At 38.7% G+C, this 22,967-nt stretch overlaps 1 protein-coding gene across 1 annotated transcript; it reads right to left on the reverse strand.

Moving 5' to 3' along the window:
- Positions 1–203: 203 nt before the first annotated feature.
- On the reverse strand, positions 204–11,029 carry LOC149304166 (vomeronasal type-2 receptor 26-like). Its single transcript, XM_089479701.1, has 5 exons — positions 10,886–11,029; positions 6,415–7,278; positions 5,087–5,314; positions 3,235–3,361; positions 204–1,117 (listed from the first exon to the last, which is right to left on the reverse strand). The coding sequence occupies exons 1-5, from the start codon at positions 11,027–11,029 to the stop codon at positions 204–206; spliced, it is 2,277 nt and encodes a 758-aa protein (XP_089335827.1).
- Between the last annotated feature and the right edge of the window lie 11,938 nt (positions 11,030–22,967).

Here is a 22,967-nt window from a genome sequence, read left to right on the forward strand (position 1 = left end):
TCTTAAAAGATACTCTTTTTCTTCTCTTTTTGCACTGCTTAAGAAACTGCAAAGATCCCTTTGATATTTCTTGGAGAAATCTTGGACAATCCTGAAAATTCAATAAAAGCATCTCATATTATTTCTGCGGTGCAGACACACACAGACACGGCTAAATGTGTGAAAGAGACACATTAGAGAAAGGGAGAAAAAGAAGACAGAAATCAATAAATACTAGGATTCTTTTTCCTCACCAACTGGTCCCTGGTGTTCAGTTCAGGCCTTATTAAAATAATGTAGACCTTCGGGAGAAAAATAAAGCCAAGCAATCCTGAGCTAGAGGCCAAGATGGAGAAGATCTCCACAGCCACCATATATTTCCCTTTGGTGCTCAGGTAAGTGGGGACAAAAGACACCCAAACACTGCAAAAGACCAGCATGCTGAAAGTGATCAGCTTGGCTTCATTAAATGTATCAGGCAACTTCCTGGCAAAGAAAGCAACAGTGAAGCTGATGAAAGCCAAAAGCCCCATGTAACCAAGGACAATGTAGAACATGACATCTGAGCCTTCATTGCATTGCACTAGGATCTCTCCCATCTGGGAGTGCATGTCCCATTCAGGGAAAGGTGGAGAGAGGGCCAGCCACACAACACAAATTACAGTTTGAAGAACGGATGCAAAAATGATGACTTGCAATGCCAAATGCTTTCCTACCCATTTTCTCATCCTGTTTCCTGGCCTGGTGGCCATGAAGGCTAGAACTACTGTCAAGGTTTTGGCCAAAACTGAAGAAACAGCAATAGAAAAAACAATGGCAAATAGTGTTTGCCGCAGAATGCAAGACACAACCCCAGGTTTGCCAATGAAGAGCAAAGAGCAAAGAAAGCAAAGGAGCAAAGAGAAGAGGAGGATACAAGTAATGGCCCAGTTATTGGCTTTAATGATGGGAGTATTCTTGTGCTGAAAGAAGCTCCATATTATCACAAGGGTCATCAGGGCAAAGAAAAGAACCAAAGAAACCAAAATCATTCCCAGAGGCTCTTCAAAAGACATGTAGTTTACATATTTGGGGATGCATTGATCTTGATTCTTGTTTGGATGCTGATCATCTGGGCATTTGCTGCACTTTTCTGCATCTGGAAGAAGCAAAGATGGAATTTTTTAAAATAATAATAATAATAATAATAAAGAATGTTACATTTCCTAGTAACCGAGAATATTCAGTACCATTATTTTGGAGCCAGTGCCATCCAAACAATGATACTTTTACTGGGCCAACTGAAATGCACAATTTCTGGTTATATATGTGTGTCTATGTACTAAACATTATATAGCTGCCCACATCTATGGAAATTTATCCATGAATTCAAGCATTCACACCTTGAAAATATACCCCCAAAATGTAAATTACACAAAAGAAACTTTGCTCTTCCCATTTTCTATAATGGACACCATTTTACTAGCCATTGTAACATTGGCGGGATACAGACTGCCCGTTTCCCCAACGGATCGGGGCCTTAGGCGCCACAGCAGCAACCCCAGAGGCCCCGATCCTCCGCTTTTCCTGGCCTCGGGGAAGCGGCAAAATGCTGCTTCCCCACGGCCTGGAAAGGGGTGTCCTTGGTGCTTCATGCCCCAAGGACACCCCGACAGTGGCGGGGAAAGGGAGAAAGAAGTGTATCTCTCTCTATCGCTGGCATGGCCATTTAAAGGCTGTGCCAGCAATATGCATGGCAGAAGGAGCTCCAAAACGGAGCTCCTTCTGGCACCACTGATAGGGCGCCACAAGCACCCTGCAGTGGCATTAAGATGTAATGGCCGCGCTGCGCCGTTTGGACTTGACACAGCCATTACATCAAAATGGCGGCGCCCATGTAGACAGGGCACCGCCATTTTGACGTCCTGGTGACATACTAAGGTTGCGGGGCATATATAAGCAACGCTCCGAGGCAACCCTAGTACATCGCCAGGACGTACTTAAAGGCCCATCTGTACAGGGCCATAGTTAAATTCAAGATAGACTCAGATGCAGATAAGGTTAATGTTGTAGGTAAAGGGGCATCAATGCTTTTTTTTTTTTTTAGTATTTTGGGTAAAAAAGGTAACTTTGATGTCTAGTCTTGTTTTCTCCCTATGCTTCCTGATCTATGTAATTAAAGCATTTTCTGATTCCTGCCGACAGAGGATACTTCCCTCCCCTTTCTCCCCAAAAGTGTAAGAGTTTTACAATGCTTTGTCTGAGAAGGAATCATCCATGAGGCCTTTCCGCATGCTGCACGCTGCTTAATCTAAATACCAAATGGCTTTGACCATATTATTTCTATATGTGTTTGTGTGTTTGCATCTATATTATCTTCAGTTCCATCCCTTCTAGTAGGAGGTATAGCTAACATTAATACTTCAGTACTAATATTTCCAAGAGCCAGTAAGGCATAATGGTTTTGTTTCAGGAATCAGGACCACAGAGGCCACTTAGAGTAGAAAAATGGATTTTAATTACGCATGGTCCCAGCAGAGAAATCACTTTCTAAAGGAGCTGGGCCAAAAAAATCTATGCTAATGAAGATTTTTATACAGAATCACACAAAGACAGGAAGCTATTCTCCCCCTCCCCTTGGTTAGTTTCACAAAGTCCATTTCAGCAATACATGTTTGGGCAATTATTGTTTACAGTACATGAATTGTTATGGAACATAGGATAATGCTTATAGAGAATGAGGTATTAGAGTACATTGCAGAACACCACTGACAAAAGATAGTCAGAAAGGGAACTTATTATTATTATAGTTTTGGGTCTTGTGTGTTTTCTAGTCTGACCTCAAATAGCAATCATAGAGCAGAGCACTGTTGGGCTATGACTCTAGAGACTAGGGTTCAATTCCCCACTCAACCATGAACCCAGTGAGTGACCTTAGACAGGTCACATGCTCTCAGCCTAGTTTTTGTTGCTGTTGGTGGTGGTGGTGTGTGCCTTCAAGTCATTTCCAACTTATATGGTTTTCTTGACAAGGTTTCTGCAGGTGGCGGTGGGGGTTGCCACTGCCTTCCTGCTCTCAGCCTCAGGGGAAGGCACTGGCAAATGTCCTCATGAGCAAACCTGGTTCCAAACCTCCTCATGGAGAAAACGCCAATATAGGACTGCCTTATAGTCAGAAAGACTTGAAGGCACAAAACAACAGAAGTTCAACACAAAACTATTTATTTGACAACCATATCAAATGTCATTCTTCATCAGGTTACTCTCTCAACCTACCTGTCTGGTTTGAAATCATTCCTTCAGGACACTGTGGACAGTAATAACAGCAAATCTCTTTGCCCTCATGCATGGTCTTGCTCTGTCCAGGATGGCAAACCTCAACACATCTGGATTGGGGAGGCTTCTATCAAGAAAGACAGGAAAACATATTGGGGGGAGACTACCTAGTTTTCTCTTGTTCCTGTTCTGATAAAATCACTTATCCCCTCATGAATTTTCCCTTAATCCTTATTCACTGTACAATTGCTGCTGTGAACCTCCAGTGAGAAAATGTTTGATGAGGATTTTCCTGCACTTTGACTGCATCTCTGTGTTGGTGGGACAGCCTGCTCTCATGAGGGAAGAGGTGATGCTGATGTTAGCATTGCTACTGGTGGCATTTCCCAGGGCAGACAGGGTTTTTGATGAGATGGCAGAATACATGGGCCAAACAGCTACTGGGCAACAACAGTAGAAAGGGTGAGGTAATGGAAGACATCTCAGGGACAGTGGCAGTGGCATTTTGCTAATATGAGCTGCTCTCCTAGAGGATAGTTCAGCAGGTATTATGGGCCACCAAAAAAGACAAATAAAGGAAGTCTAGGGCAGTGGCCAAACCGCGGGGCTCCCAGACACTCCGAGGAAGGAGCGCGGAAATTGCGCTCCTTCCTGGGCCCCGGAAGTGGCGCTGCAAAGCGCAAGGCATGCTTTTGCGGTGTCACTTCCGCCGTGACACGTCTGGACGCTATGCGTCCAAGACGTCAAAATGACGGCGGCTGTGTGGAACAGCCGTCGCCATTTTGTGCACACGAAGTGCATACTAGGGTTAGGGGGTGCGGAAGCACCGCCCCTTCCTAACCCTAGTATACGCTCCGCGTGTACTTTCTGGCGGTGTGTAACCTGCCTGAGGCTTCATTATTTAGACCTTTTAATAAAATGGCCTGACTCATTAACCATAGTAAAAGAGTAAGGCTATACTATAGTTGGACTGATTCAAGCAAGGATGGCCAGGGCTCTCGGAGTTCTCCTATTGATAGGGTCACCATAAATCAAAGCTGACTTAACAGCAAACAAAAATATGTATGATTTCTAAACACAATCAAAAGTATCCATAGAAAAGGGAAAGGGAAAAAATGAAAAAGAAGAGAAATTAGAAAGGAAAACACAATGACAAAGAGTTCAAAGAGTCCAACTTTCCCTATGGTGCTTCTAAATAATGAGCAATAATTTCCTAATTCTCTAGTTAGCAAAAACAAAAGCAAAAACCTTCATACACTTCTTCTATAAATTATCAAAGATACTTTTTACATATTATTACATTTCTCCCCTTTTTGTTAAGCAAAAAGGTAGTCAAATTAATCCTAAACTCCCAAGAGAAGCCAAAATGACACAACTCTTTTTATTTGGAACTTTTCATAAGATGAATTGACTCAAGGGAGGGGGGGGGACTCAGTAAAAGTGCACAGAAGTAGAGAAAAATGCAGGACCGTAGTATAGTCAAACTGATTCAGCTAAGGAAGCCGAAGCCCTAAGTTTGCAAGATGTGAGCAGTTGATGGCAATTAACGATCAGGGTTTTTTGAGGTCTACTATTAACAGTGTAGGCATAAGACAAAGTTGATTTAACAGCAATCAACAACAGAGGATTTCTCAGCTTGGGCGTCCAGTACATGGGCTTGCATTCAACACAATGAGCATCTTTTACAAAGGGATGGGTTAGTATTTCATTTCAAATCATTCTTTAGCATAATTTTACCAGTAAAGTACAATTTAATATGGTCTTAGTTAAGGATTCTCAAGGATCTGCTCAACAGGAATCCTTTGCATTTACACATGCCTGGCAAGAAAAGGAAAATAATAGCTAATCATACCTGAATGAACTTGTGATTCCATAAAATTGAATTTTGATGGATAAGGAAGTCCTTCCCTTCAGGAGATCGAGGATCACTCCATCCAATATGAGAGTTGTGCATGGACTGATTCAGGAAGGTGACTGTGTTGATGATATCATATCCAGTTCCCAACTCCCCATTCTCATCAAAAAATATTTCCTCTCCAGCACTATTGTTGAAACGGATGTGTTTCAAGAAAGAATGAATCTAGAAGGGAGTTGGAAGATTAAAAAAAATCAAGGCACAGTGGAGTAAAGCGTTGCTTTGATTTCTCTGCAATTTCTGGAATTCATGTCTTATGTACTTAGTAATATCTTTCCTTCTTAATCATGTGTGATAGACTTTCATTGTATACAAGAAAACACCTACTATCTTGCACCTATACAAGGAAAATGAAAAAGTCACAGAAAGGGCCTGCAGGCTCTTGGCATTCTCAGCCAGAGTACATAGTACATTGAAAGTAAAGAGCTGTTAAGGTGTAAGAAGAATGTGTGAGTTCTTACTTAAACCCAGAGCTGAAGAGCCAAAGAACCAAGGAATGGTGTTTTAAACCAAGCTAAAGAGCCAAACAAGATGGTTCCGCTGCAGAGCATTGATGTGACGAAGGGATTTGGCAACCGAGACGAGTAAAGTCTGAGGTGTGATGACCTATGACCGGGAAGGTGCTTTATCTCCTGAGTCGCAATGAAGAGGAAGTGACAGGACAATGGAGTGCTTTGAACAGAACGAGCTGCTTTGAACACGGACTGATCAGAACAGCCTGTCTCTCCTCCCAAAAGAGGAAATTGAGTTATGGGCTACAATATTGCAAGACTTAAGCAGCCAAAAGCCAGAGAGAAGAAAAAGTATAAAGACCTTTGACTTTCATCTCCAGTTTGTTGGCATCAACCGCGCGGCAATGGTGTCATCCGCAACTTTCAAGAACACCTGATCAATGTTCGGCGGAAGGAAAGTGTGTGTGAGTATTGTATGAATGTGTGAGTGAAAGAGCTCTTGATGTTTATATTACTTTTGTGATTTAATAAATGTTACATGCATGGTGTTTAAAACCAAATTTGATGTCTCAATGTCTGTGTCAGCCCTGTTCTGAATAAGTCCACAGAGGGAGAGGTTTTCATTACACGCTCTCAGGTTAAACAGGTTGCCCTTACAAACTTGGGCATAACAAAGGGTTTACAAGTGAAGATTCTGTATTGAGGCACCAGAGTGGTTTAAAGGGGGTATTTTTCCTATTTGTGACCACACACATGGGGATCATTGCAGAATGGGCAGAAGGCCATTGCAGAGTGGCAAGAGACACTTCCTACCTGCCAGGGTTGGATGTTCTTATGGTTCCATATGGCTCCATCTCCCCATCCTTTATGCTTTGATCTTGAAGAAAGCATGGCATGAAGAGCATGCGCAATGGCATAAACAGCATTGTAGATACTGTAACTCTGACCAGACATCCTCATTTCAAAGACAGATTCAGGGAGGCTGCTCAATGTTTCCTCCCCAGTACAGTTGGTTGCATTGATTACATAAAAATCATATTTGGGAAAAGAGCATTCAAAGACGCTAGTCCAAAGGACACCTGCAACATAATTTTCAGTTGGGTTTATTTTGCTAAGATAGTGTTCATAGCCTTCTACTGTTTTTGCTGGTAATGCAAAGGACAGAGTGCCATTGAAAGTTTTGGGGGTGAAAGAATCCGTGTAGAATGTGGAGGTAAAATCCCACTGAGCTGTGATGATCCAAACCTTCTCTATTGGCTCCTTTCTGTTAACCTCATTGAAAAGCAGAATCAGTTGCAAGACTAACATTGACTGTGAATCCCCATGAACAAGAATCACATTGGTATCAGTCAATGAAATAATAAAATGGATGCTTGCCATTTTATCATGAACCTCCTCTATTTCTTCTTCTGATGTTATCCAATTCTCTTTCACTATTGGGATAATTTCCTTAAAGGCAAAACAAATGCTGCTCTGGAGCAGCCAAGGAACAAGTGTCCTCAATAATGCTTCCCCACTGTCATCATCTGAAACAATGAGGCCAATCCAGGTCCATCCAAAATGCTTCAGCAGCTTGACAATCCCAACATACTGAGCCAATTCATTTGGGATGATTCGGTAGACAGAAGGGAACTGAGCTTTATCTTTCAATGCAGGGTCAAAGGAGCCAAAACTGAGCTGAAGAGAAAGACAATTTTCTTTTGAGAGGTAACAAAAATCTCTCATTGTTCCTCAATATATATTATTCTTGTAAAATAAAATCTATTATTCTTCTAAAATAGATTGTGGAGGTAATGGTTTTGAACTAAAAGAAATGTTGGGGAGGGTAACAGACATCACACACTATGTTGTGGGACAGATAGAAATACCAGGGGATTATCTATATGCTGCATGTAAAAGGCCACAAGTGAGTTTTCCAAAACATGGTTGGTCCAAAAATTTAAAGCAGAGCGAAAATGGTGTGAACACCTTCAGTTTCAACGCCATTTACCTCTCTCAGAGCTTTTCCCTGGCCTTAATTCCCAAACCAGTCATTTTATAGATGTTTCAGTTCCCTTCAACCCTCTGAGAAGCAATCTAGAAGGGAAAGGTTATAGAGAAATGAAAACTTTCCTACCACAGTTTCCCCTATCTTAAACTGCCCCTCCCCATTTTTAAAGTCAATTGAAAATGATTCTGATTCCCAGGGAGATGTACATGTTCTCATCTTCAGAGTGGAAAGGAATGTTTTCTGGGACAATTGAGCTGGGAATGCTTAGCCTGGAGAAGAGAAGGTTAAGAGATGGTATGTTAGCCCTGTTTACACATTTAAAAGGATGCTAGATTGAGGCTTGAGCAAGCTTGTTTTCTGCTGCTCCAGAGGCTGGGACACAGAGCAATGGATTCAAACTAAAGGGAAAGAGTTAACTTCCAGACAGTAAGAGCTATTCGACAAAGAAACACACTCCCTCATTGATGGAGTCTTCATAGAATCATAGAGATGGAACGGGTCACAAGGGCTATCCAGTCCAACCCCCTTCCATGCAGTATCTCAAGGTGCCCTTGACAGATGGCCATCCAAACTCTGCTTAAAGACCTCCAAGGAAGGAGACTCCACTACACTCCGAGTGAGTTTGTTCCACTGTCACAAGGCAGAATATAGTGGCACTATTACTTCCCTTGAGCTAGACATTATACTTCTATTGATGCTGCCTAGAATGGCACTGTTGGTTTTTTTTAGTTAGTTTAGTTTAGTATCTTTCCACCCCTGACCTTTCGCCAGGGCTTGAGCAGCAAGTTTCATCTTGTCTGACAGCTGTCTCCCACTGGATGCGCCATCAGCGCTTGAAGCTCAACATGTCCAAAACAGAGCTTCTTGTCTTCCGTCCTAAGCCCACCCTTCAATATTCCTTTTCTGTCTCTGTCAGCAACATCTCTATTCAGCCAGTCCAGGAAGCCCGCAGTCTTGGTTTCATTTTTGACTCCTCTCTGTCATTTATCCCTCAGATTCAGGCCACAGCCAAGGTCTGTAGATTTTTCCTCTATAATGTTTCCAAAATCCATCCATATCTCTCTGCTTCTACTGCAAAGACTTTGGTCCATGCCCTAGTGGTCTCTTGACTTGACTACTGCAACCTTCTCTTGGCAGGGCTTCCTCTCTCACACCTCTACCCACTGATTTCTGTTCAGCACTCAGCTGCTCGTATTATCTCACTTGCTCGCCGGTATGACCAGGTCTCCCCCTGTTGTCATCCCTTCACTGGCTCCCCTTTCCCTTCCACATTCGGTACAAGCTTCTCCTGCTCACCTTTAAAGCCCTGCATGGGCTGGCCCCTCTATACCTCTCTGAACTTCTTTCTCCCTACATCCCCACTCATGCCCTCCGTTCTGGTAGCCAAGGTCTCCTGTCCCAACCCAGGATTTCCATGGCCCCGTCCCAGATTCGTCCCTTCTCGCTTGCTGCCCCTCACTCCTGGAACCTCCTCCCCTTACAAACATGGCTCAACACGTCTCTAACCAGCTTCAAAGCCAAGTTAAAGACCATAAAGTTTATCGCACCGGAGTTAAAACGTTCCCCGGTGTGTTCTAACGTGCCCGCGTGGATGCCCACACGGAGCGTGATGGGAACGCGATGGGGCCCAGAATGCCATTTTACCACACACCAGAATGCCGCCTTTGCCGCCGGGTGTTCCCATCACGTTCCCGTTGCATTGCAGAGGGTGCCATTTCTGGGAACTGTTTCTAAGTGTCTTTCTTTTGAGAAACCCCCAGCCATCCTGAACTCTTTTCTCCATCAACCACGGGGAGGGTACCAGGGATTTGATATGTTGTATATTTTTAACTTGTTAGCTGCCCCGATTGTTCTCAGAGGGGCGGGATACAAAGAAATTTTATTATTATTATCATCATCATCATCATCATCTCTGGTTAGGATCAGATCTAAAATAGCCAACCCCCTTGTTGCCTCTTCCACCTTTTGGACAATGAATTTTTCTTCGAGGCAAGTGAGGAATTTGTTAGACCTTTAGGTTTTGGCTGAGTTTGACTTACAGCAAATATCAAGGTTGTTGAATTCCCCTATAACTACTACATCCCTACTTTCTTATTTGGAGGTTTTTAAAGAGAGGCTGGATGGCCATTTGTCAGCAGTGCTTTGTTTGTGAGTTCTTGCAAGGGTGAATGGTTGTATTGGAATAATTTCGTTAAAGGCAAAACAAATGCTGGTCAGGAGTAGCCAAGGAACAAGTGTCCTCAATAAAACATTTCCATTGTCATCATCTGAAACAATGAGGCCAATCCAGACCCATCCAAATTGCTTCAACAGTGTGAAGTTGCAATGTATTGAGCACTTCCATTTGGGATCATTCAGTAGACAGGAACTGAGCTTTATCTTTCAATGCATGTTCAAAGGAGCCATAACTGAACTAAGGAGAAAGTCAGTTATTTTTTAAGAGAGAACAACACATCTCTCATTTTTTCCTCTTCAGTATAAAGTATCTTTATAACATGTCTGAGGTGATTGAAGGTGAGGTAATGGTTTTGGTCTGGAAGATATGTCACTAAGGCCAACAGCCACCTTCCACTAAACTCTGGGACAGACAGTGTGCCCGCACCAAATGTGGGTGCACTATACATGGCTTCCAGCTTAAACAGAAACCATGCTGCAATAAAACTAATGGTGCGTGCACCCATGGCATGCACGCCGCCCAGAGCTGCGAGCATGCACTCCATTGTTTGCAATGGGATGCGAGCATACACAGATTTCCTCATATGCAGGGGGATCCGGAACAGATCCCCCATGTAAGGGGAGGTCCCGCTGTAACATATGCAAGAGGATACAGGTGAATTTTCCAAAACACTGTCTGTACAGAACTTTGAAGCAGATTGGACATGATGTGGACACCTTCAGTTACAATGTCATTTAACTCTCTCAGAGTTGTCTTCTGGCCTTAATTCACAAGCAATTTTGTCCACACTTCAATTCCCACCAACGCCCTGAGACGCAATTTGGATGGCAGGTGTTATAGACAAAAAGGGAACAGTATTTCTCATCTCAAACTGCCCTTTCCCATTTGTAAAGTAAATACAGTAAAAAATAGTTCAAATGTGTTTGCATGCCAGGAACATATACATATTTATGAACATATTTTCAACCTAATAATTGAAAGGAAAGCTTGTTGAGGCCACTGAGGGGAACTTTTCACTTTCACCAGTTTGGAGGAAATAGGCAGGTTGTGACCTAAAATGAGTCATCGTCTTTAACCCTCAACAAAATTGCTTTACTTATATAGCTAAAGCAACATACCTGGGCCATCTTATAGATGTTCAAGATGTGAGGCATCTGCTTGGAATTGTGAGAGGAGAGCCCACCAATGATAGCCATTAGCTTCCACTTTCTTTTGCAGATATAGTTAGGGGGATTCCCATCTCCTGTGAAAAGGAGATTCATGGTCCCGAAACATGCTCCCATTTCATTGAGAGCTTTGTGTCTCCAGTGTTGGCCCAATGTGCCATTTGGTAAGAGGTGGGCATTTTGGTTGATCTCTTTCATGGCAAATTGAAAGGCAAAATACTGATGGCAAAATTTAGGCAAAGTGCTGCAATGAGATTTTCACACGATCTGAGTGCTGCCACATTCTTTAAGGGATCTTTATGTCTCTTGGAAAGAAGTACACAAATCTGAGTTTGACTTGGATTTAAACACAGTCATATTTAGTGGAGACAGACTGAAACATTTGTCCTTAGCAAGTCAAGACTCATACAAATTTCATTCAGTGAATGGGCTTAAGTAAATATTTTGAAGTCTTCCTTAAATTGGTTGCATTTCTCATTTAATATACTTTATTCTATATTACTTTTTTCCTCCTGATTGATATCTCTAAACACTTCTGTGATCTCTCTCTCTCTCCCTCTCTCTTCTTTCATTCATTCTTTCTTTCCTTCTTTCTCTCCTTGGAATCTGGACAATATATTAATTCCATACTGAACACATATTTCATAAACATGCACTCTGTCCCTGTTTTTTTCCCCTCTTTTTGTGACCATTATGTATTGAGCCATGTAACCATCTAATTAAAAAGATTGTTTGTACAGCGCTGTGTATATTTACAGCGCTTTATAAATAAAGGATCATAATAATAATAATAATAATAATAATAATAATAATAATTCCTTTGAAAGAAAGTTGCTTCCTTTTTAATGTGACATTTTATATTCCTCCTTATTTTTCCTTCTTTTTTCCCCTTGAATAATTTCCTCAGACTTGTATGAGAACTCTGGCAACAATTAATCCTCCCTTGTTTAGAAACTATGAAATCTACCTTGCGCACATGTCTTTGAGTGTGCAGAATTTTATAAGGAATTATGTTGCCACATTACCAGATTACCACATTAATCTACCACGACACCATCAACCTCCACCTGTTGCTGAACCTATTTCTCCCTATATGACAATGAAGCACGATTTCCATCATCTCTGGTCTTTGTGCATGCTGACTTTACTGAGCAGGATTGAAAGCAGAGACTAACAAGATTTGGAAAAGGAAATGTTCCTCAGAGAGCTAAATGAATGAAGCCACTTTTCTAGATTTGTATGAATACATTCAGTCTGAGATAACTTTTAGACCAATGACCCTCGAGTATTATGAAAGAGTTACTTACAAGGCGTCTCCCCCCTTAGCAGGGAGTGTGTTAAAGGAAAACTCTATATGATTAGGAACATAAAAAGAGACAAATTCACCAATGACGACAGGCTCTTGAATTACAGTTGACATATTTTCCACCTTTGTCTTCCAATCACATCCAGAATTCAACTTTCTGGCTGCATTTTGAGGGAGTTGTAGCAACAGAAGGATCAGCAGTAGTGACATCCAGCTAAACAATAGTGAATCTTGGCCCCAGCCACCCCTGCATAAAAGCATTTCAACAGGTGCACAGAATACCAGGGGTACTCCCAGGAACCTCAGTCAACAAATTAAATTTTCAAATACTGCAAAAAAGCTGCATAGTTGAAATAAATTTAACATTGCCCTCTGATTCAATAAATCCCATTCACTGTGTCTAACCAATTGTTTTGAAATGAGATTTTATACATGCAGCACTGTGATTCAGTACATTTGGCCGGTTGACTCATCTGTGTTCCTTACTTTCTGTTCACCACGAGCTACAATTGCTTGAAGTCAATAATTATGATCATTATAGGGAAGATAAGTGCCTTGTCAGTATTCTCACCTCAAAATGACCAGCAAGGAATTACATGCTTAATTACAACCCTAATATACTGGCTATCATGGATTTAAGTAAATTTGCCCCTGAGATTCCAACTAAAAAAGAGATTCAGCCCCTGCAATTAAATCTATATATATGAGGGGGAGGTATTCTACATTGTGTAACCACTAAGTAATAGTTGAACTAGACCTTTCAGATCTCAAATTCTTATATGTTACAGATTTCACAGTAACACTTCCTCAGTGTGCCATTTGTGCAACATTGTACACCATGTGTCTTGACTTCAGCATCAGTCCAAACCTATCTGCATGTGCAGTTACTAGTGGAGAGCGTAGGGTAGATTATCCCATTCAAATGATAAAAGTGAAGCTGGTCTGAACTCCAATGGCAAATGAAAAGAGGTTGCATTTCCTCTAAGAGTACAGTATTTTGTATCCATTTTTAGCCAACCCCAGATGCATTTTTGCCATCTGAGTTGCCCCCAACATTAGTGGCCCCTGCCCATCATTCATGCTCTTCAGTTGTTAACCTTCAAAAAGAGAGAGTGAAAAGAAAGTGTGAGGGGAGAGGCACTACCCAATCCCACCCGACTCAACAGTAGTTACATAGCTGATCCTAGCCATAAGCCAAAGTGGGCAGTTGCAGCATTCCTATCACCACTAACAATTGGTCCCAGGCTGCTCCTGTACTGCCTCACACTCCACAAGAGGAGGAGAAAAGAAGGGAAAAGAAAAAGGAAAGTTAAAGACTACAGTTATAATTGCAGCTGCCACTGGTAGACCTCATTTCCATGAAATCATCAATGGTGAGGCAGCCAGCCTCTGGCAGTATTTTCCCCCATGCACAATGATTGAGACATATTTCATCTCTGTACATAGGCACTCAACACACTAAGCCTGATTTTCAGAAAATATGGAAAGCCCATAAAAGATTGACTCATGGTCTACATTGCTTGGGGTTATATTGGGTATTTCTTCAGGCAAAAAGAAGTGGAATTCAACATGTAAGCCAGCATGATGTATTTAAACCCAACAGTTGTTAAACATGCTGCTCCTCAAATAATCTTAAACTATACCTGGTATCATTTGGATAATCAGGGGCCCATTACAGATGGGCCATATAGTACGCGCAGAACGCGTACTAGGGTTAGGAAGGGGCGGTGCTTCCGCACCCCCCTAACCCTAGTACATGCTCCGCGCGTAGAAAATGGCGGCGGCCATGCCACACAGCCGCCGCCATCATTACATCACAACCGCGCTGCCTCCAAACGAGGTGGCGCGGTTGTGACGTATTGGGGCTGTGCCAGGGCGCCTACGGCGCCCTTTGCGTGACCCCGGAAGGAGCTCCGTTTCGGAGCTCCTTCCTGCTTTGCGTCGCTGGGCGCAGCCTTCAGATGGCTGCGCCCATTGACGCAAGGGAGAAAGGGGCCAAGTGGACCCTTTCTCCTCTTCCCCGCCGCCGCGGGGTGTCCTTGGGGCTTGAAGCCCCAAGGACACCCCTTTTCAGGCTGCGGGGAAGCAGCGTTTTGCCACTTTCCCGCAGCCTGAAAAGCGGCGGATCGGGGCCTCAGCGGCTGCCGTTCTGGCGGCTGAGGCCCCGATACACCGAAGAAAGGGGCGGGTACAGCCCGCCCCAAATGGACCGTCTGTAACCCGCCTTAGTGGGTTTCCATGGCCAAGTCAGGAAATGAAATGTGGTCTCCAGAGTTGTTGTCCAATTCTCAAACCATTGCGCCACATTGACTCTGATCAATCTAGCATATTATTATCTACTTAATTCAAAGGTTGCCTACCAGCTTTCTTTAGAAAGGGAACCTATACTTTTGATGGAATAGAAGAAATCCCCAAAGACATGCCCCAATTGTGTTCAAAGAGATCTTCTAGAACTTTTGAAAAACTGAATTTAAGAAATCAGTGAGTTTCAAAGGAGATCCACTCTCCCAGCTATCCCAATGAACATGAGAATTCAAAGTGCATTTCTTTCTCTAAATAAGGATCCCCGATTCACCAGCATGCCCTGCAAATCTTTTCTGGTGAGCCTGGAAGTAGTAATTCCAACTCAGTACCTCACCCTGTTTCTATGATTCTATACACAAACTAAAAGCTATTGTCTGAAAGCATTTATAGTAACATTTCAAATAAAGATTTTTTTAAAAAAATTTATTATTAAAATATATATACAATAATACAAATACAAAAATTATATAACAATACATTCTCATACATTTACATTCCCACACATTTACATACAAACTACATACACAACCTAGCCATGCATATATATTTGCATCCCACTAAACCAGATGGAACAGAGGTGGGTGTATATAAGTATATAAATATAAATCCATTACTTAATACTTAATCTTTCACTACCCCCTCTCAGTCGTCGTCTTCTTCTTCTTCTTCTTCTTCTTCTTCTTCTTCTTCTTCTTCTTCTTCTTCTTCTTCTTTTTCCTAACCACTATCCTAAGATCCCATTCTTCTTCTAATAAATCTTCCTAATTCTTTCCTAGAAAAATCTTCTCCTTCTTAGCCTTTCTTATCTTCCTACTTCTTCCCTATTTTCCCTTATATTCTTTGCAACTTTCTACCTAACATCACATCCATCTACCTACTCTACCTACCTACCTACTCATACCTTCTCACTTACAAATGACCTCCTAGTACTTCTCAGACTATCTTCCTTATCCCTCTATACCCTCTTACATCTTTCAACTTGCTAGAAATCTTCTCTCTCTCCCTTTCATACACACACACTTATATTGACTTCCTCCTACCATCTTCTACATTCCCCATACTATTTGACTTTCCATTTTTCTCTTTTTTTCTAATTGGATCCCATTTTCCTTCTGATTTTAATGTTACATCCAACATATACAAATCTTGAAAATTACCGAGTACCCATTATTTCTTACTTAAATATCAATACCGCTACTTCTCCCCATCTTATTTCTATGAATTTAATTACATTCCTCCATTCATCCTCCGTTTGTTTCTTTTCATCATTCCTTAGTGCTTGAGTTAGTCTATCCATCATGATAGCCTCATAAAGCTTTAGTATCCATTCCTCTATCCCCGTACAATTATTATTCTTCCATTTTTGAGCAAAACACAGTCGAGCAAGTGTGACCAAATAATACAGGATTTTCCTTTCGTTCCCTCTTATGTCATCATCAAAGATACCCAACAGAAAGATCTCAGGTTTCATTTGTATTTTCTTCCCCATGATAATTTCAATTTGGTTACTGATCATTTTCCAATATTTTTTGGCTTCTTTGTATGACCACCAACAGTGGTAGAATGTTCCAATTTCTTTTTTACATTTCCAACAAAAATTGTTGCTGTATTTGTAAATTTTTGCCATTTTAGCTGGTGTCATATACCAATGATAAAACATTTTATAGAAGTTCTCTCTTAAGTTCTGGGAAACAGTGAATTCACAATTGTTTTTCCAAGTTTTCTCCCATTGATGTATTCCTATTGAGTGACCTATTTCTTTAGCCCACTTGATCATATGTTCTTTCACTACCTCTTGTTCCATCTCGTATGTCAATAGAATTTTATAAATCTTTCCGATTAATTTTGGGTTATCATCCAATAATAGTTTCCCTAATTCTGAGTTCCCTTGTGTTAATTCTATTTTTTGGTCTTTAAGATCCTCTCTATATCTTGACGAGATTTGATTATAAGCGAACCAGTTGATTTTCAAACCTTCCTCTTTTAGTTTTTCCCTTGATTTTAGATTAATTTTCCCTCTGTTTATTTCTAATAAATCCCTATATGTATACCATTTAGTATCAGCAATCATTTCTTTCCTATAGAATGCCTCATGTGGAGATACCCATCCTTCTATACTTTGAAATAATCTTGATTTGTATTTGTTCCAAATTCTAATGAGGGCATTTCTAATGGAATGTATTCTAAATGATCTATTTGACTTGTCTTTCCCGTACGTTAAATAGGCATACCACCCAAAAGTAGTTCCGTCGCTTTCGATTTCAAGTAAGTTTGAATTCTCTAAGCTTATCCAATCTTTGAGCCAAATTAAGCTACAAGCCTCAAAATATAATTTAAAATTTGGTAGACTTAGGCCCCCTCTTTCCTTAGAATCTTGCATTATTTTGTATTTAATCCTGTGTTTCCTCCCTTTCGAAATGAATTGTGTTAGATCTTTATCCCAGTCTTTAAAGGGTTTATCCATTGTAATGATAGGGATCATTTGAAACAAAAACAGTAGTTTTGGTAACACCATCATTTTTATAGTAGCAATCCTGCCCGTTAGTGAGAGACCTAGTTTATTCCATTTTATCAAGTCTTGTTTAATTTTGGCCCAGGCTTTCTTATAATTATCTTCGTATAAGTTATTTATTTTACTCGAGATTTGAATTCCTAAATATTTTACCTTTTTTTCAATCTTAATGCCGGATTTCATTTCTAGTAATTTTTGGTCCTTCCCTGTCATGTTTTTTATTAAAATAGCCGATTTCGATTTGTTAATTTTACAACCCGTCATTAAACCAAATTTTTCCAAAGTTTCAATAATCAAATCAAAGCTTTCAAGAGGATTATCCAAAAAGATAATTATATCATTGGCAAAGGCTCTCATCTTATATTGTTGGTTCTTAACTTTTGTACCTTTTATTTGGTCATTTACTTTTATTTCTCTTATAAGTAACTCTATTATTAACAAGAATAACAACGGAGATAAGGGGCATCCTTGCCTAGTGCCTCTTTCAATATTAATAAATTTAGATTTCTCACCGTTTATTTTGATTTGAGCTCTTTGGTTTTTATAGATTTTCCCTATCCAATCAATAAAATTTGGACCTGCCTGAATTTTCTTTAGCACTTCAATCAGGGTATACCAATTAACTGAATCAAATGCCTTTTCTAAGTCTATAAACAGTAATCCTAATTGTTTCTCGTTATGTCGTTCATAATATTCTATAATATTTAGTAAGATTCTGGAATTATCCCTCATAAATCTATTTGATAGGAATCCCCTTTGATCGCTATCAATTAAATCATTTAAACAGTGTTTCAACCTTTGCCTGTCTATTTGGTAAAAAGCCACATTGATCTTCCTTTATCCAATCCTTTAATACTTTTTTAATTCTTTCTGCCATTATAATTGTAAATATTTTATAATCAACATTCAGTAACGAAATAGGCCTATAGTTTTGGGGATATCTCAAATCTTTCCCTTCTTTAGGGATCAAAGTTATGTTTGCCTCTTTCCAAGTGTTTGGTATTCCCTCTACCAGTATTTTATTAAAAACTCTTTCCATTGGTTCTAACAATTCCTCTTCAAATATCTTATAATATTCTAAAGTGTACCCATCAGGACCGGGTGCCTTCCCTTTTTTCCCTTTTTTTATCTCTTCCCTAATCTCTTTTTTCGTGATCTCTTGATTTATACTTTTCTTTATTCCTTCATCTATTTCTATTCTCTCTATTTTCTCTATATATTTCTCTAATTTCCTGAGTTTCCCTTGGCCATACTCCCTTTCCCCGTACAGTTCTTTATAGTATTCATAAAATATATCTCTTACTTTTGTTTGTTCTGTTGTGATTCCTTGATCTCCTAATATTTCAACAATTTGCCTAGCCTCTTTCATTTTTTTAACTTTATAAGCTAAAAATTTGCCTACTTTATTCCCTTGTTCAAATTGCCTTTGTTTTATAAATTTCATTTTTTTACTTACCTCATCTACCATATTTACCTCTAATTGTTTCTTTAATACTTTTAATTTTTTCCCTAATTTCGCATTTCCTGGCTTCTCTATTATTCTTTTTTCTATACCTTGTATCTCATCTGAAATTTTTTTAACCTCCTCTTTATTTCTCCTGTCTCTCTCGCTTTTTTTCTTTATTAAAAGTCCTCTAATTACAGCCTTATGTGTGTCCCATATAATTTTCATACTGGTATCTTTTTCAATGTTTTCTAAAAAAAAGTATTTCATTTGCTCTTTTAATTCTTTTATAAGTTCTTTATTTTTTAATAGTGTATTATCCAATTTCCAATTATATTCTTTTCCTTTTTGTTCTAATTCTAACCATATTTGGTTGTGATCTGAATTCTTGTTTATTTTTATTTTAACCTCTGTTACTTCTCTCATCATTTCTGCTGATATAAAAAACATATCTATCCTAGACGCAGAGCTGTGCGGAATTGAAAAAAAGGTATGGTCTTTAAGTTCCTTGTTTTTGGTTCTCCAAGGGTCCAATAGGGATAGTATATCTAACATATCGAAAAAGTTCTCTGGTAGTTTCCCTTGGTTCTCTGCTATCTTTTTATTTGACATTCTATCTAATTTTGGATTTACTACCCCATTCCAATCTCCCATAAAAATATGGTATTCATATTCCAAATTTGTTATTCTCTTTAATAGACTTTTATAAAATTTTGCTTTTTTTTCCTTTGGGCCATATATTCCCACTATCAACGTCTGTTTCCCATTAACCATTGCTTCTATTCCGACATATCTGCCCTCCTCATCATTTAGCACTTTTTTTATCGGGATTTTATTTTTGATATATATAGCTACTCCATTTCTTTTCCTTGTGCCTGCTGATATAACCACCTCCCCCAATTTTGGATTTCTTAAATATTTTTCATCTTTTTTCTTTATTCTTGTCTCTTGGATGCTGCAAATATCCCATTTCTGTTTTTCTAATTCATGAAATATTTTTTCCTTTTGTAACTCGAGTTCATTCCTTTTATGTTCCATGAAAGGAACTTCATTTTCGTTATTATTTGACTTTCTTCTTGTTGTTGTTATTTTCTTCTTGCTCCTTCTTTCGGACTTCTTACTCCTTCTTACTCCTTCCCTTCTTCCCACTCCTTCCTTTCTTCAATTGTAATTTCTGTGTTGTCTCCTAGAATCCTTAATTCCTCTTCCCATTCCAGATCTGCTCCCCCTGTTGCTCCTGCAGGGAGATCCTCATCTTCTACTCCATCTTTCTCTCCGTCTTCCTTTTCTTCTTTCTTTTTCTTTTCTTTCTCTTCTTTTTCCTTTTGCATTTGATTCTGCTCCTGTTCTTCTCTTCTTCTTTCAGCCTCTAAGTCTTTGTCCAGTTTTTCTTCTTCCTTGAACCATCTGTTGTAGAATATTTTCGCCTTTTCCACTGTGTCTATTTTATAGTGTCTCTGCCTCCACATGAAGGAAATTCCCTCCAATGGCTCCCATTTATATCTTATGTTCTTTATTTGTAGCGCTCTTGTTAGGTTTGAGTAATCTCTTCTCCTCCTCAAAATGTCACCAGCTATGTCCTTAAAGATTTGAACCTCATTCCCATCTACATCTTGGTTTGTTAAAACAAGAAAAAAGAGGATGTATGAAAAATATAGTCTTAGTAATTAAGCATAAGAGTAAGGATAAATAAGAGATAAAGAGTTAATACTTGATTGATTTTATGAGGAATTAAAAATTGTAGCTAAGAGTTCAGCAACACAAAGAACAATAAAGGGGGGAGGGGGAGGGGGAGGGGGAGAGAAGAGTAAAGGAACAATGTATGATCATATTGAATAGAAATGTGCTTGACTTTCTCCTTTTTATACATTAAAATTTAATAAAGATTATTAAAAAATAAATAAACAGTGTTTCAACTGGTTTGCCAGTATTGTAGAGAATATTTTATAGTCATTATTTAATAATGAAATTGGGCGATAATTTGCGGGTTCTAGGATGTCTTTCCCTTCCTTTGGCAATAATATTATTTCGGCTTCTTTCCAGGAATTTGGGATATTACCTTCTAGAGCCTTATTCATGATTTCCTGTAATATGCCTCCTAATTCTAATTTAAATGTTTTGTAAAATTTTGCTGTTAAGCCGTCATTACCCAGTGATTTTCCCAGCTTACTTGAATCGATTGCCTCCCATATTTCTTGTATAGATATTGGTTTGTTTAATCGTAATTGTTGAGTCTCTGACAGGGTTCCAATGTTCAATGAGGCTACGTATTTTTTGATTTCTTCACGATTTTCTAATTGTTCCTTATACAAAATTTGATAAAAATTCACAAACACCTGGTTGATTTCTTCTTGCTGCGTAACTATTCCTTTATCAGATTTAATTTTGTTAATCACTTTCTTTTCTTTCTCTTTTTTTAATTTATAAGCCAACCATTTTCCTGTTTTATTTGCCTGTTCGAAGTGTTTTTGTTTAGCTAATCTTAATTTCTTATTTAATTCGTCTGTTCTTTCTAGTTCCAATTGTTTTTGTATAGATTTGATTTCTCTCTGTAGTTTCTTATCTCTTGGGGATTTTTGTAATTCTTTCTCTTTACTTTTTAGCAAGTTGTTTAGCTCCATGACTTTTTGTTTCTTTTGCTTTTGAAGTCTTATATTCCATTTGGTAAAAAAGCCTCTTATTACCGCTATCCCAGTGTCCCACACTGTTGGTAACTGAACATCTTTATCCTTGTTTACATTTATAAAATGTTGAAATTCTGCTTTAAATTCATCTAGGATTTTCCCATCTTTCAATAAATCTTCATTTAAGTACCAATTCTTAGTTCTATTTTTATCATTCAAAATTAGGGTTATTGGATTATGATCCTAGATGTCCCTATTATACACCTCCATTTTTTTAACTTCTTTAACTAAATTTTGGGAAACAAAGAACATGTCTATTCTCGATAGAGAATGGTGTCTTTCAGAGAAAAAGGTGTAACATTTCTCTATAGGATATAGGTGCCTCCATACCTCTGTCATACCGAGATTGTCCATTAATTCAAAAAAACTTTTTGGAAGTTTCCCCTGTTTTTCTTTAATATATTTGTCCGAAGACCTGTCTAATTTGGGTTGTATTACCCCGTTGAAATCTCCTAATATCACCACATTCTCGTAATTAAATTCCATTACTTTCTTTTGTAGTTTCCTATAAAAACTATTTTTATTCTCTTGGGGGCCATAAGTGCCTAATAATAAACACCTTTTTCCCTTCCAACAAATTTCCACTCCTAGGTAAAGTCTTTATCTTTAAATATCTCTTTTGACTCAATATGATCTTTAACGTAAATAATGACCCTTCTTTTACTCTTATCAATAGATGTAATATATTCTTTACCAAGTTTTTTATTTCTAATTAATCTTACATCTTTAGTTTTAATATGAGATTCTTGAAGGCAAATTATGTCTGTCTGATTGTGTTCCAGGAAGAGAAAAACTCTTTTTCTTTTTTGGGGTGAGTTGAGGCCTTTCACATTCCAGGATATGATCTTCATTGTTAGTTATTATCAGTTAGATACCGGGATTTAATAAAGTATCCAACACTGTTATATAAGGAATAGATTTTAATATTCCATTAAAAAAGAAAAGAAAAGCAACTTAGATTAAGAATACAAAAGAGAAAGTCTATATTAGCATCCACTAATCGTAAGGTCTAGTTACAAGTTTAATTTGTTTAACACGTATTTAATTTTAATGAACAATTTCAAATCACATAAAGATGTTAAAGTTCAGATACCTTTGGAAATTAGCAAGTAAAATTATCTACAATTAGAAACAATTGAGTACAATTGAGTATGGTTAAATACAATTGGACACAATTGGATACGTTGGGTTCATTGGGGGAGGAGGTAGGGATACATCTAAATTAATTTTAAGATAAGCAAAATCCTGTTATTACACTGTCATTGTTATTACATAACATAATAATAATAATAATAATAATAATAACAAATAAAGATTTTAAAATGTAACTGCAGGAAGACTAAAACATAAAGTCAATTGAAGGAATCTTTTCTTATATCAAAAGGTGAAAGTATCTTTTTCATAATCCAGAATAACCAAATAAATGCATTTCTTTATTATTTGTTTTATTTTATTTATACCCTATCTTTCTCATGGTACAGGATCCAAGTTGACTTACAAGAAATGATGGCAAATCACAGGTAAAAGACATTTGGTACAACAAGTTTTCTTTTTTTCTTTTTTTTAAAGCACTAAATAATAGATCTATTACAAAAACCACACTAAACCAAGTTAAATTAATCCTGCTGCTCTGTTTGAGCATGCAACCATTTCTGTGGTCTTCTTGAGAGTTACTTCCCCACCCTTTTTTTGCATTTTTTAAGAAACTGGGAAGATCCCTTTAATATGGCTTGGAGAAATCTTAGACAATTATGAAAGAATACGAAAATTCAATAAAAGTATCT

The sequence above is a fragment of the Sceloporus occidentalis genome, unplaced genomic scaffold, assembly GCF_023333645.1.
Source record: "Sceloporus occidentalis isolate IW3139 unplaced genomic scaffold, rSceOcc1.0.p SCAF_14, whole genome shotgun sequence".
NCBI lineage: Eukaryota > Metazoa > Chordata > Lepidosauria > Squamata > Phrynosomatidae > Sceloporus > Sceloporus occidentalis.